This window comes from Corapipo altera, unplaced genomic scaffold (genome assembly GCF_003945725.1).
Source record: "Corapipo altera isolate COAL_440 unplaced genomic scaffold, ASM394572v1 91, whole genome shotgun sequence".
In the NCBI taxonomy this organism is placed as follows: domain Eukaryota; kingdom Metazoa; phylum Chordata; class Aves; order Passeriformes; family Pipridae; genus Corapipo; species Corapipo altera.
This window is the reverse complement of record NW_020885086.1, coordinates 122,236-136,146: the sequence shown is the minus strand read 5'-3', so window position 1 is coordinate 136,146 and position 13,911 is coordinate 122,236. Positions and strand designations below refer to the sequence as shown.

The 13,911-nt window shown below is 54.3% G+C and overlaps 3 protein-coding genes across 6 annotated transcripts in view; all 3 read right to left on the bottom strand.

Annotated features, from left to right (window-relative positions):
- The window catches only part of LOC113960144 (keratin-associated protein 5-1-like), an 891-nt gene extending 154 nt beyond the window's left edge, over nt 1-737 (bottom strand). Inside the window, exon 1 of the mRNA XM_027669535.1 lies at nt 198-737. Coding sequence (XP_027525336.1) covers nt 198-737 — 540 coding nt within the window. The remainder of the gene's footprint in view (nt 1-197) is intronic.
- A 2,982-nt stretch (nt 738-3,719) lies between these two features.
- On the bottom strand, nt 3,720-4,325 carry LOC113960143 (keratinocyte proline-rich protein-like). The gene has a single exon (XM_027669534.1). The coding sequence runs from the start codon at nt 4,323-4,325 to the stop codon at nt 3,720-3,722; it is 606 nt and encodes a 201-aa protein (XP_027525335.1).
- Nucleotides 4,326-6,759: 2,434 nt separating this feature from the next.
- On the bottom strand, nt 6,760-9,293 carry LOC113960136 (keratin-associated protein 5-2-like). Of its 4 annotated transcripts, none has more exons than XM_027669520.1 (3): nt 9,147-9,293; nt 8,306-8,400; nt 6,760-7,298 (listed from the first exon to the last, which is right to left on the bottom strand). In XM_027669520.1, the coding sequence occupies exons 1-3, from the start codon at nt 9,180-9,182 to the stop codon at nt 7,055-7,057; spliced, it is 375 nt and encodes a 124-aa protein (XP_027525321.1). In that variant the 5' UTR covers nt 9,183-9,293; the 3' UTR covers nt 6,760-7,054. The 4 variants fall into 4 exon arrangements, with proteins under 4 accessions (XP_027525321.1, XP_027525323.1, XP_027525322.1 ...); XM_027669522.1 differs by lacking the exon at nt 9,147-9,293 and adding an exon at nt 8,891-8,928; XM_027669521.1 differs by lacking the exon at nt 9,147-9,293 and adding an exon at nt 8,520-8,876.
- Nucleotides 9,294-13,911: the final 4,618 nt, after the last annotated feature.

Below are 13,911 nucleotides of genomic sequence, written 5' to 3'. Positions count from 1 at the left end.
GGACAGACCTGCACTGGAGGGGGACAGACCTGCACTGGAGGGGGACAGGTCTGCACTGGGACACACTTTGGGGCACACTTTGGGGCGCTCTGTGGGATGCACTTTGGGGCACACTTTTGGGAGCTCTGTGGGATGCACTTGGGGCTGCTCTGCGGGACACACTGTGGGATGCACTGTGAGGCCTTCCCATAGCTCACCTTGCCCCCCTGGTACCCCGAGCCGTGGCACGTCTCCGAGCACACCGACCTGCCGTAGCCCTGGCACCCCCCTGCCGACCCCGAGCTGTACGTGGGTCTCCTGACACAGCTCGAGCCCCCTCCGTGGCACGAGCCGGATGATCCCTGGCACCTCTCGGAGCAGACGGACCTCCCGTAGCCCTGGCAGCCCCCTGCTGATCCCTGGCACCTCTCGGAGCAGACAGACCTCCCGTAGCCCTGGCAGCCCCCCGAGGAGCCGTAGCTGTACGTGGGTCTCCGGACGCAGGCGGAGCCCCCGTGGCAGCACTCGGAGGAGCCGTAGCCCTGGCACCTCTCGGAGCAGACGGGCTGCCTGTAGCCGTAGTGCCGGTAGTCGTGGCCCCTCATGCCCTCGACGCCCTCGCCGTCGCAGCCCGAGGAGCAGCAGTTGGCGTAGCCGTAGCGGAACGGGGTGCGCCGGGTGTCCAGCCACGACCCCGAGGGGTCGTACCAGGTGGAGTTCAGGTTGAAGTAGGATTCTCTTCCGGAAGAGTAGATCATTGTTGAGCTGCAGGGAAAAACCTGGAAAACAGCAGGCTGGTGTCACCGTCTCCTCTGGTTTTGTTTGACTCCCTGTAAAGCTGCCTTAGTGAGATGTGACCGGGTCACACCCGACTATCCTGAGGGTCTGGGTCTAAAGGAAACACCTGCAGCTGCCCAATGCTATCAGATTAAGTCCAAACCCTCTTTCTGACCTTCCCCTTCATATTTTTCTCTCCAGGAACAGAATCAACCATAAGACACCATGTGTGTAAATCCCACACCCTCAAGAGCTTCTTTCTTGGCTTAGCCCGTGGTGCCAACGCCACACTCAGGTCTCCCAACAGCTTCTGTCTTGGCTTAGCCCATCATTCTTGAGGGTCCAAGTGTAACAAGTCAGGTCTGTGACCTCCTGAATCCAAACCCCATCCAAAAATGACCCAGGGCTGTGTCTTACCCCGTTCCCAAGGGAAGGCAGGCGCTGACCAGGGGAGCAGATTGTGACAGGCAAAGGGACCGGGGCCTTTTATAGGGTTCCAAGTCTTCCCCTCATAAATGAAACACTCTACAGGAACGAGGATTAAATTATTTATTGGCAAAACATCTCCTCCATTTGGATGCTGTTCCCATGTCCTGCTTGACTCACGATTTCTGATAAGCATCTTTTAATTACCCAGCGGGGCACATAAAAGACTTACAGCATTTAAGGCACACATTGTCCTGTGAGGCAGGTAATAAAGTACTTATTCACCAGCTCCAGAGCACCAGGACACTGAGTGGAGGCTGATGTGTGACCTGTGAGTCAGGAGCCATGATGTGCCCAGGCTCAACGACCCGGCCTTCCCCTTCTGCTGCCCAGGAGGGACATTTCCAGGAGGTGCCTGAAGCACAAACAGGTGACTGGGAAGAACCAGCTCAGAGTCACCAAAAGCAAATTGTGCTGATGGGTTTTGGTGATGAAGAGGTTGGTTCTGTGCAGGGGGAGGCCCTGGCACAGGCTGCCCAGAGAAGCTGTGGCTGCCCCATCCCTGGAAGTGTCCAAGGCCAGGCTGGAGCAACCTGGGATAGAGGAAGGTGCCCCCATGGCAGGGAGTGGAACAGGATGATCTTTAAGGTCCCTTCCAACCCAAACTATTCCAGGATTCCATGTGCTGGTTTAGACAGGATATTAGGAAGGGGGATATTAGGATATTCCCTGTGAGGGTGGGGAGGCCCTGGCACAGGTTATTCCATGGATCCCCCATCCCTGGAAGTGTCCAAAGCCAGGCTGGACAGGGCTTGGAGCAACCTGGCCTTGTGGAAGATGTCCCTGCCCATGGCAGGGGGTTGGAACTGGATGATCTTTAAGGTCCCCTCCAACCCAAGCCATTCCAGGATCCCATGAGTGTGATGGGTGGTGCTGCCTCAAGGTTTTTGGCACAGTTTCCCACGGCAGCCTCGTGGACTGGACTGTCCATCCGGTGTGGACTGGATGGATGAACTACATGGTGGGTGAAAAACTGGCTGACACTTGTGCTGTTTGAGATCTTTATTAATGCCCCGGATAATGGGGTGGACTTGGCAAATCTACAGGTGGCACCAACTTGGGGTGAGGGGCTGAAAGTGCTGGAGAAACGGTCCTGTGGCTGAGATGGACTGGGAGGGCTGGGCTGGACTAACTGGGCTGGACTAACTGGGCTGGGAGGCCTGGGATGGCAAGTGAAAAGCAGTTTGGAAGATAAGATGGACCAAAGCTGACCTGGAAATGCTGGTCAGGGCTAAACTCAGTCTGTGGGCTCTGAGTCACTGCACTGGACCAGTGCCTGGGAACTGGGAAGAGGCTGGGAATAAAACAGCTAATAAAATAAGGGATCTCCTAAGTTAGATTTCATATATAAGTGGTGTTTTGTTTGGGTAAAATTAGACGTGAGAAAAATAAATTGTTGTGGTGAAGAAAAAAAAAGAAGAAACTCCTTTTTTCCCTTTCCAGTTTTCTTTGGGGGTTCCGCGAGGACACGCTTGAGCAACACACAGAAGCAACATTAGATATTTTAATGCACCTTGTGGGAGGTTTTTCTGGCAAAGCGAGAGAGAAAAAGCAGGTTTGCAGCGCCTGTGAGAGCCGGGGAGCTGCGGGGGAAGAGCTGGGGCTGCACCTTCCTGCGGGAGCGAAAAGGCATCCCTGGCACGCACAGCCACACCTCACGTGCCGGGCCACGCGCTCATTAAGGTGATTAGCATTTCAATGAGGGTGTTGTGCCGGCGCAGGGCTCTCTGGGTGAGGAAGGTACTGGAACGCTCACAGAGCCGACTGATTGTACCTCCCTCTGCACCGCAGAGGATCCATCCCGCGGTCCTGTGGTGGGTGACCACGGCGGGGAGGATTTTCCCGGTGAAACCCCTTCGGCCAGAGCTGAAACCCTCAGGTGTGAACCCTAATTTTGACTTGAAGTTTCCTCGTGAGAATTTTAATGGCTTTTAACATCTCGTTGTAACGTTAGTGATGTTTTGGGGGGTTAAAAAAAAAAAGGAACCAAGTGTCTGCTAATTTTTTTTCAGCTTTATTCTCTAATACACGGGGAGAAAATAAATGTGCAGGAGTCCCTGATGCTCCTGCAGTCACAGTGGTTACTTTTTTTTCCCAGTAAAGTCCTGTTGCTGTTTTCAAACATCTTTGAAATCAAAGTCCACTGAACCCACGGGAGAAGGTGAATCCGTGGCAGGATGTTCCTCCATCTCCAGGTTGCTCAGACGAGGGAAGAAACAGCTTCTCTTCCCCAAGGAAGACCAAAGCCCGGCAGGGGAGAGAAATTTAAAGTGTCAGTGCTGGGGCCGAGCAGGGGGTTGGGACCCCAAATCTGATGTGCAAAGAGCAGCAATGAACCTTCAGCCACGGGAGCATCATTTGGGCAAGGAGTGGAACCCCCCCAGCACCGACTGGGGACATGCTGGGGAGGGGTCCCAGATGCTGGGGAAGGGTCCCAGACCCCGGGGAGGGGTCCCAGCACCTCGCTGTCCCCGTGCTCAGCACTTCTGCACACAGGGTGGCAAGAGAGTGACCTGCTTTTGCTGGTGGTGGCAGGGGCGTGGTGGCAGGGGGATGGGGGCCGGGCAGCAGCGCTGGAGGGGTGGGTGGCACCTCTGGACAGGTGGGTGGCACCTCTGGACGGGTGGGTGACACCTCTGGACGGGTGGGGGGCAACACGGGCCGCAGGGGCGGCGATGGGGCAGGGGCAGGGGCTGCAGGACCACGGGGGGACTGTCATCCTCGGGGGGACACTGCTCCACCCTCCTCCTGGGCTTGCCGCAGGACTCCTGGTCCTGGCAGGGCGGGGAGGGCCGGTACTGCTGCAGGGGCCGGCGGTGGATCCTGGCGGGCGGGGGGCACGCGGGGGGCGCGTGGTTCACCTCCACCCGCCGACGGGGCTGGCAGCTCTGCTGGGGTGGGCACGGCTCGGGGGGCTGGCAGCCCTGGGGAGCGCTCTGGCAGGACCCATCAAGGTCGTGGCTGAGGCTCCCGGGGCTTTCGTGGCAGCTCCTGCTGGATCTTGGCCATGTCCAGCCCTTCCTGGCACAGCCCGAGCTGTCGTGGCACAAGTCCTGGTCGCTGAGGCCCTTCTGGTGCTGCATCCTGGGGCAGAGATCACGGAATCATTCCCAGAATCCTTGAGGTTGGAAAAGCCCTCCAAAGTCACCAAGTCCCCCCTGTGCCCCATCCCCACCTTGGCCCCAGCCCAGAGCACTCAGTGCCACATCCAGGCACTGGACACCTCCAGGACTGGGGACTCCCCCACCTCCCTGGGCAGCCCCTGTCAAGGCCTGAACACCCTTTCCAGGAGGAAATTCCTCCTCATGGCCAACCTGACCCTCCCCTGGCACAGCTTGGGGCCGTTTCCCCTCCTCCTGTCCCTTGTTCCCTGGGAGCAGAGCCCGACCCCCCTTGGCTCCCCCCTCCTGTCAGGGAATTCCAGAGCCAGAAGGTCCCCCCTGAGCCTCCTTTTCTCTGGGATGAGCCCCCCTAGCTCCCTCAGGAGTTCTCCTCAGGTGACTCACAAGCCATATGATCAAGCCCTCAGGAATAAACTGTCTGGGAAAAAGCAACCAAACCACAACTCCTTTTTTTTTGCTGTTTCTGTGAAAAAATAGTGAGGAACCTGAGAGAGCTGAGAGAATCCAACTCACCCCGGGAGCGGGACGGACGGGCTGGGCAGAGAGTCGGAGTCCTGGGGACAGAGCTGGGGCTGAAAGCTTTTATATGTGGCCGAGGTCTCTTGGGAATGAGACATGCCCTGGGAATGAGGAGCCGAGCTCTGCCACGGCCATGTGTGTGTTTTGTTCTGGCACTTGCTGTTGGATTAATCAGCCCCAATTAGCATCTCCCTCGGTGGAACGTCAGCTCAGCTCCTTTGCATGTGCAGTGGCCCATTATCTAATTAGTTCTCCCACTGGTCATGCTCAGATGTGCTGTTACCTCCTGTCAGTCAGATGGGATCCTGGGATAAGGATACCTGGAATACCGGGATGCTGAGTGATGTGCCCAAAAGGAGACTCTCGTGGCAGTGGGAAAACCACAGGAAGGCCCAGGAGTCCTTCCAGGGCACGGGGAGGGAATCCAGGGTGACATCAGGACCATAAGGAACAGCAGGTGTTGCTGCCCCGTGTGTGACTGGAAGACTTGAGCTCCAAACCCGAGATCCCTACGGACACCAGGAGCAGGGATGGACCAGGGCAGGCTGGGGATGGGATGTTTATTCCCTTATTTAGATGAATTCATTCCCTTCCAGGTCAGGAGCACCTCAGCCAGGTGAGTGACTACAGCAAGGAAAAGCCTTTTATGTGTGGAAAATCTGCTTTTATGTGTGGAAAATCTGGAATGAGGGCAGCCAGAGGAGCAGTGACCTCATGGACCAACGATTCCAGCATATCCACCTTTCTGACATTTTCCTTTGACCCATTTTCAGCACAGCTGCTCCGTTTTGCATTTCTGTGGATGGGTTGAGGCATTTTTAAGGACTGGGAAAACATCTCTCCCAGCAGCCCCCAGGGCAGGAGGCATTTCCATACACTCCCTCCACGGTGGAGCCTCTCCAAGGGATGCTCAGAGGTTTGTCCAGTGGAATTTGGGTCTGAATCACTGGGGAAAGCATGTGCAGAATTCAGGGGTGTGGTTTCAGGGCTGTGCTGGAGATAATTTATTCTGTAGCTGCAGGAACAGTGTCACTGCCTTGCAGGAAGCAGGGAAAGGTGGAAAAGAACTTGGTATCTGTCAAGGCCAATGAGGATTTTAGATTTAGAACTCGTTGCCAGTGTCCCAGGATTATGCTGGGCTTGGATTTAAAAGAGTGGCTTTGGAGTCACTTCCCTTCCTGAGGATTTCACAAATCACCAAGTGCAAATATTTAATTTCTTAATCTTGTCTCTTAAATATTGCCATATTTGAATAGAATTCCAGATAAATTAGGTACTATTTCTGAATCCATCAGGCTGGACTTATATCTGGGGCTCTGGGCAACCTGGTCTGGTGGGAGGTGTCCCTTCCCATGGCAGGGGGTGGAATGAGATGATCTTTAAAGTCCCTTCCAACCTAAACCGTTCTGTGATTCTGTGATTCTGCCAATGACTCCCTCCCACACTTCCTGGTCTATTTAATCTTATTGACAAGATATCAAACCTCTTAAAAGGTTTATCAAACCTTTTAAATCTCAGCAAATTCCCTGGAAAGAATTCCATTAGGAAAAAAGACCTTTAGCTCTGGCTTTAGGGCTGCACAGATGCTTTGATTGCAAACTGTGTCTCCAAAGTCAAAGCAGGGGGAAGAGAATGGAACTGGGTGACCAAGGGGATGCTGAAATAGCACTGATGAATCCTGCTTTCCCTTGCATGAGAGGCTGACCCAAGAATTTCACCACTTCGGGGTGTTGTCATCAGCAGAATGACAAATAGTTACAAAATTAATTACATTAAGAAATTAAACAAATGCTAAAAACGTCCCAGACTGGAGCTCTGGTTTAAAAGAGAAAGATAAATGAATAAATGAATAAACATAACCCAGGAGTTTGCAGGATCATAACTGACACATTTTATTATGATTCATGACTAATTAGAGGTTAAAGGGAGGAAAAGGAGAACTGACAGCATCCAACGTCCCACACACCCAGAGAAGAGGAGCAGCGGGCCCAGGGCTCACGGAGGGAAACCCCACCCAGCGCTGGGCAGCGACTGCACGAGCACTGGGTGACCAAAAGCAGGCAAAGGACAGGAGATCTACAGTCTCTAAGCAAAGCAGGGGTGGTGTCCAGGTCCATATCCACGTCTGGAAGCCCAGGTGAGCCGGGAGGGCAGCGGGCAGGGCCGGGGGCTCAGTTGCCACCGCAACAGCCGCCGCAGCAGCCCCTGTTGTTGTTGCTGATGGTGTAGCAGCAGGACATGGGCATGCAGCAGGACTGCATGGGCATGCAGCAGGGGCTGCAGCACTGCATGGGGGAGCAGCACATCGGGGTCTTGCAGCACGAGGGGGTGCTGTAGCAGGTCATGGAGTAGCTTCCTCCTCCGCAGCAGCCGCAGCCTCCGTTGGGCATCTCGTTGGTTGGAGAGTTGGCAAAGCTGGGAAGAATCACAGAATGTCCTGAGCTGGAAGGGACCCACAAGGACCATCCAGTGCAACCCTCAGCCTGCACAGGCCCAGCCCCGAGAGTCCCAACCTGTGCCCCAGAGGATCAGCCAAACCCTCCTGGAGCTCTGGCAGCCTTGGGGCTGTGCCCACTGCCCTGGGGAGCCTGGGCAGTGCCCAACCACCCTCTGGGGGAAGAACCTTTCCCTGAGATCCAACCTGACCCTGCCCTGGCACAGCTCCAGTCATTCCCTGGGTGCTGTCCCTGCTCACATAGAGCAGAGCTCAGTCCTGCCCCTCCTCTGCCCCTGCCCAGGAAGTTGGAACTGCAGAGTTTGGGTTTTTTCTCTGCCTGAATCTCCTGGTTCTTTAGGCAGCCTAAAGCCTTCTTATCCCAAAGTCCATCCCAAAGTCCCTGGTGTCCAGGATCCCAGGGCAGCCTGTCCCTGGGATCTCCATGTTTTTGGTTTGGACACCTGTGCACTTGGAATATTGTCCAGCACTGGTTCCATGAGAGGGAAACCACCCCAGGCAAAGCTGGGAGGAGCAGAGAGAGTCTCTGACCGAGAGCAGGAGGTTTGGAAGTACAGAATTCATTCAAAGCTCTGGTTGTGCTCAACTTGGAGGTTTGAGGAGGTGAAACCAAGGGTTGTCTTGTTTTGTAAATCTTGGTTGTAACTCCTCTTTTTCCTCCAATGTCAGTCCCACCTCCTCATTCCCAGGCATCCCTAATTTCCCAGGAAGAGCAGCTCAGCACAGTGCACGCAGTCCTCAGGCTGGGCCCTCCTGGAATGTTCTCCAACCCCTTGCTCTGCCTGGCCCTGCTGATGCTCCTGGAGCCTCCTTAAACATTTCCAGGCCCCGTAACTCCTTGTGCAGAGTTTATAGAAGCCCAGCTCCCAAACCCCATCCCAGATCCCCAGTTAGATCTGGATGCTGCTCTCAGATATCCAAGATTTCCTTTTGGGGAATGAAGGGAGATTCAGAAGTTCTCACTTACCCTGTTGAAGAGTGAGGAGAGGTGAAGGGAGGAGAAGACGAGCGAATGAAGTGAGCTGGGCCAGGAGACCTTTTATAGTCCTGAACACCTTCCTCCTGGAAGTGAGACAGCCATTGACCATCCCAGTTTCCCTGTTTACCAACCCAAACCCATATTTTTTAGCCCTACGTGTCGCCTGGTATTTGCATTTTGCCCTATTACTTGTGATCACTACCTTTGTTGGGCCCCATAATTGTTTAGCCTGCAGATAATCAAAGGGCTTCTATGAATACTGATGAATTTGTCCTCCCCACAACCTTGCCAGGGAGCCAGAAAAATGCATCCTCGTATCTGTTTGACAAAGGGAGGCAGTGAGGGCCGGGGATGTTCTGGGCCTTACTCAGCACCTGCCACTGCTGAGTCAGTGCAAGGCCCGAAACTGAGCCCCGGCCTCGTGTCTCTGGGCCTCGTGATGGGTGGTTTCATCAGGCTGGTGTTTGAAACATGGGTTTGGGAAACGTCATGGAAATGGGGCTGTTTGTTCCTGTCACGGGGACGGGCACATGAGGAGGGAGCGAGAAGTGATGGGGACGCATTGAGAGTCACCCGAGCTCGGGGCTCAGTCACCCGCACGAGAGTCCTGCAAGGCCATGGAATCAAGGCATGGTTTGGTCTGGAAGGGACCTTGAAGATCATCCATTCCACCCCCTGCCATGGGCAGGGACACCTTCCACTAGTCCAGGTTGCTCCAACCTGGCCTTGGACACTTCCAGGAATGGAGCAGCCACAGCTTCTCTGGGCAACCTGTGCCAGGGCCTCCCCACCCTCACAGGGAAGGATTTCTTCCTAATATCCGTCTAACTCTCCTCTCTGTCAGTCTGAACCCATTCCCACTCATCCTGTCACTCCAGGCCCTTCTAAATAGTTTCTCCTCATGTTTCTTGCAGGATCCCTTCAGGCTCTGAAAGGCCACGATCGGGTCACCCCGAAGCTTCTCTTCTCCAGGCTGAACAATCCCAATTCTGCAGCCTTTCCTCCCAGCAGAGCTGCTCCATCCGTCTGCTCAGCTCCTCTGGAGTGGCTCCAGCAGCTCCAGGTGCTCCCTGGGCTGTTCCCCAGGGCTGGGGCAGCTCTGCCGGGGGGTCTCAGCTGAGGGGACAGAATCCCTCCTGCCCCGCTGCCACAGGGGGGTTCTGGGCTGAGTCATGTCCAGCCTCTCCCCCACATCTCACCAGGGAGGGAGGGGCTTTAGGTGGGTGCAGGACCCTCTGTGGGTGTTGGAAATGGAAGGAGCCCCGAATGAACCAAAGGGTGAGAAGGTTGAGGTGACCAGCACAGAGAACTGGTCCTGCCTGGGCTCACGGGGCTGAGTGGGAGGCAGGGACTCTGCTGGGACTTTGTTGAGGTAAAACCATTTTCTGGGAGGGAAGGAGGAAGGTCAAGGTAAGGCAGAGCCTTGGGCAGGGTGGATGAATCCTTGTTTAACGCTTTGCTCTGGGGCTCAGTCCTGGCAGGAATGGGGGGTTTGGGAGGAATTTTTTCCACGGTCTGAAATTGCAGCTCCCATCGGAGGAGCTCGTACATTATCCTGGGAACTGCCTAATGAGAGGATGGTGGAGCCTGCCTGGTGAGTTCCCTGTGCTTCCTCACATCCCTGGGGATCCCTGGGGTGCTCTGCAGAGGGGTCCTCTTGGGTGAGCTGCCCCCAGCCCCCGGGATGGTCACAGTGGCCTTGCTTTGCTTTCTGCACAGTGCAAGGGGGGAGCAGATTGAGATTTTAGTGCTATTTCAGCCCTGCAGGAAATGCTGTCAACTCCTTTCCAGGCTTCCCTGGCATGAGAATAATTCCTTGAGTGTAAAACTGGAGAACAACACATGTAATTGCAACTTCTCCAGACAGGGCAGAAGAACACGTGTGGCATTTCCTCCCCAGCAGGTCCCCTCTGAGGAGGAACCAAGTTCCCAGCCCAAGAGAACTGATTTATTTATTCACTTACAAGGAATTAATGGGGCAGAAGTGAAGGCAAATGTTTCACTTGTGCCTCCAGAGGGAAATTTTCCATAGGCAAGTCCTGCAACTGTGAGAAGGGCTGATCTAGGGGGGCATTTCCCACCCCGGGGAGTTGTGTCCAGCTGTTGGTGTAACCGAGGTGCTCAAACCATCTTTGGGGAGTGGGATACGGATCAGAATGCAAAGAAGGGACATATCAGTGTGAAAACAGAGCAAGAAAAGGGCATTAAATGCATAAAAAGGACTGTGGTGCAGTTTTTGAGGGTTTTGGTTCAACTCCAGCTAATCCTCTCGCTCCTCGAAGGCAGCGGAGCTTTCTCAGGATTTGTCCTCGCACTTCAACTCGGTATCTGGTTACTCAGATGTTTTAGCAGAGGCAAGACCTCTATCTCCTAAGTGTCAAACTGTTTATTTGGCTGTCTGTAGGTCCTGAGGCAGATCTCTGGCTGTTTGGAATCCAGGGAGCTTTCCTGTGTCAGACTGTTTCAGAAGGGGCTCACGTCCTTCATGAGTTCATTGTATTATTTTCATAGGATCACAGAATGGTTTGGGTTTGAAGGGACCTTAAAACTCATACCATTCCACCCCCTGCCATGGGCAGGGGCACTTCCCACTAGCCCAGGTTGCTCCAAGCCCTGCCCAACCTGGCCTTGGACACTCCCAGGGATGGGGCAGCCACAGCTTCTCTGGGTAACCTGTGCCAGGGCCTCCCCACCCTCCCAGGGAACAATTTCTTCCCAATATCCAACCTAGATTTCCCCTCTGGCAGTCTGAACCCACCCCCCCTTGTCCTGTCACTCCAGTTCCTGATGAACAGTCCCTCTCCTACTTCCCTGTAGCCCCTTCAGACACTGGAAAGCTGCTCTGAAATCTCCACACCACCTTCTCCTCTCCTATTTTCTTCCCATTTCTTTATTTTATACTGGGCGGAGAAATATTGCTCACAGCGGTGCCAGAAACCCAACCAGTGCTTAAATTGAAGCATCAGGGATGCCCTGATTTTCTTTGTGCAGGAACCCCCCCTCACCTCCATTTAACACCTTGGAAATAGGAACATCCCAACACTGGAAAAACACCCAAGGAAAAGGCAGCAAACAAACACATCAACTCCAGGAGGTTTGCAGGGTCACAAACTACTAGTTTATTGCCTTTTTTTTTTTTTTCAGACAGATTGAAGCAAAACAGTGAAGAAAAGAATTCAACATCCCACAAACAGTGACAAAAAGAATTCAACATCCCACACCCCAAGAGGGAAGCGAAGAGCAGGACCAGGGCTGGCAAAGGAAGATCCCAGTGGTCGCTGGGGAGCGGCTTCAAAGCCCTTCACGAGCAGCTGGGGACAGAAGGCAGGAAGAGAAGGTAAGATCTACATCTCTAAGTGAAGGAGGAGGAACATTGGGGTTGTTATCCGTATCCATATCCAAATCCAGCAGGGAGGAGCCAGGCAGGGCTCAGTTGCCACCGCAGCAGCCGCCGCCGTTGTTGCCGCCGCAGCAGCCGCCGTTGTTGTTGCTGGTGATGGTGTAGCAGCAGGGCATGGACATGGGCATGCAACAGGACTGCACGGGCATGCAGCAGGGGCTGCAGCACTGCATGGGGGAGCAGCACACGGGCCTCTTGCAGCCCTTGGAGCTGCTATAGCAGGTCAGGGAGTAGCTTCCTCCTCCGCAGCAGCCGCTGGGCATCTTGTTGGTTGGAGTGTTGGCAAAGCTGGAAGGAAAAGAGAGTTTGGGGGTTTTTTTTTGCTGCCTGAATCACCCAGCTTAAAGCATTCTTATCCCAAAGTCCATCCCGAAGTGGCTGGGGAGGTGCCTGGTGTCCAGAATCCCAGGGCAGCCTGTCCCTGAGATCTCCACATTTTTGCGTTGGATACTCGTGCCTTTAGCACATGGTCCAACACTGGTTCCATCAGAGAGAAACCACCCAGGAGGTGCCCAAACCCATCTCTGGTCCCAGACCCATCTCTGGTCCCAGACCCATCTCTGGTCCCAGACCCATCTCCGGTCTCAAACCTATCTCTGGTCCCAGACCCATCTCTGGTCCCAGACCCATCTCCGGTCTCAAACCTATCTCTGGTCACAGACCAATCTCTGGTCCCCAAAACCAATCCCTGGTCCCCAGATCTTCTGTAGTGCCTGGTCTCAAACCAGACAGCACTAAAAATCCTGCAGAAACCCACAGAAACCGAGTCCAAAAGTAAAGGCAAGCAGCAAACTCCAACTTACCCTGATGACCAGTGAGGACTGGAGAGAAGTGGAGGTGAGTGAATGAAGACCCCTCTGCCAGGGAGCCTTTTATACTCTCCAAAGCCTCCCCCCCTGGAAATGAGACATTCCTTGGCTATTCTGACTCCCCTGGGGGTCACCCGGCACATCCTTCCCATGTGTCTTCCGGCATTTAATCTTTACCTCTTTCCTTTTGCTCACCTCCTCAATTCTGCCCCGTAATTACTCCTCCACATGAACAACAGACGCAAATTTCCTAATGAATTTGCGTTAATGGCCCCGGAGGCAGCTCTGAGGAAGCTCCACTTCCCCAGGGGTGACCCCAGGACACACTCAGCAATGTGCTTGGGGCTGGGTGGGTGCTGAAGCAGTGGGAGAACCACGCCTGGAACTTGGAGCTGTCCCCACCCGTGTGTCCCCTCTGCCCTTGGTGGGGAATTTCTGGGGACCAGTGGGAACTGTTGGTCAATGGGAATCCTTGGTTTCCTGTCCCTGGGGTCAAAGTTTAGGCTGAAGGGTTTCTCCTTTCTCAGCCTTGCTCTTGGGTCTCCCTTCAGGGTGCTGGGCCCTCACACTCCCTGCTTTTTATTTCTGTTATATATTAAGGGTTTTTTTTAATTTTCATCCATGGAATGGATGGATTAAATCAACCCCATGTGAGAAGTTGTTGATGGTGCTTTCATGCCTTGAGAGGGGCCACCAACAAAAGATGAGAGTTCCAAGATGCTGAGGCAGCGCCTACTCAAGGCAAATCACGTCCAGCAGACTCTGACTGTGGGGCTGATGTGCTGGCAGGTGATCCCTGGTGGCCGGGACGTGATGTATCTTCCCAGGATGCGACCGTGGCGTTGGGTGTCCCTTCTGGAATTGTCCCCAGGGAAGCATTGTCACTGCATAATAGGCAGAAACTTGCCTGCAGGAAGCAACGTCCTGCCTGTGTAAAGCCTCAGCCACCTCCCCTGAATAAGTCATTCATCACGTTTTTATCGGGCTTTATTGTTGCCCTATTGGCCAAGATGGTCCCAATCATCACAGAAACAATAATTCTATAATCATAGAAATGTGGAATGGTTTGGGTTGGAAGAGAACACCAAAGATCATCTAATCCAACCCTCCTGGATGGGCAGGGACAGCTTCAGCTACATCAGGTTGTTCAGAGCCCTGTCCAGCCTGGCCTTGGACGCTCCCAGGGATCCAGGGGCAGCCACAGCTTCTCTGGGAAACCTGTGCCAGGGCCTCTCCACCCTCACAGGGAGGAATTTCTTCCCAATACCCAATCTAAACCTCATTTCTCTCAGTGGGAAGCCATTCCCCCTTGTCCTATCCCTCCATCCCTTGCCCAAAGTCCCTCTCCAGCTCTCTTGAAACCCTTTGGGCACTGGAAGGGGCTC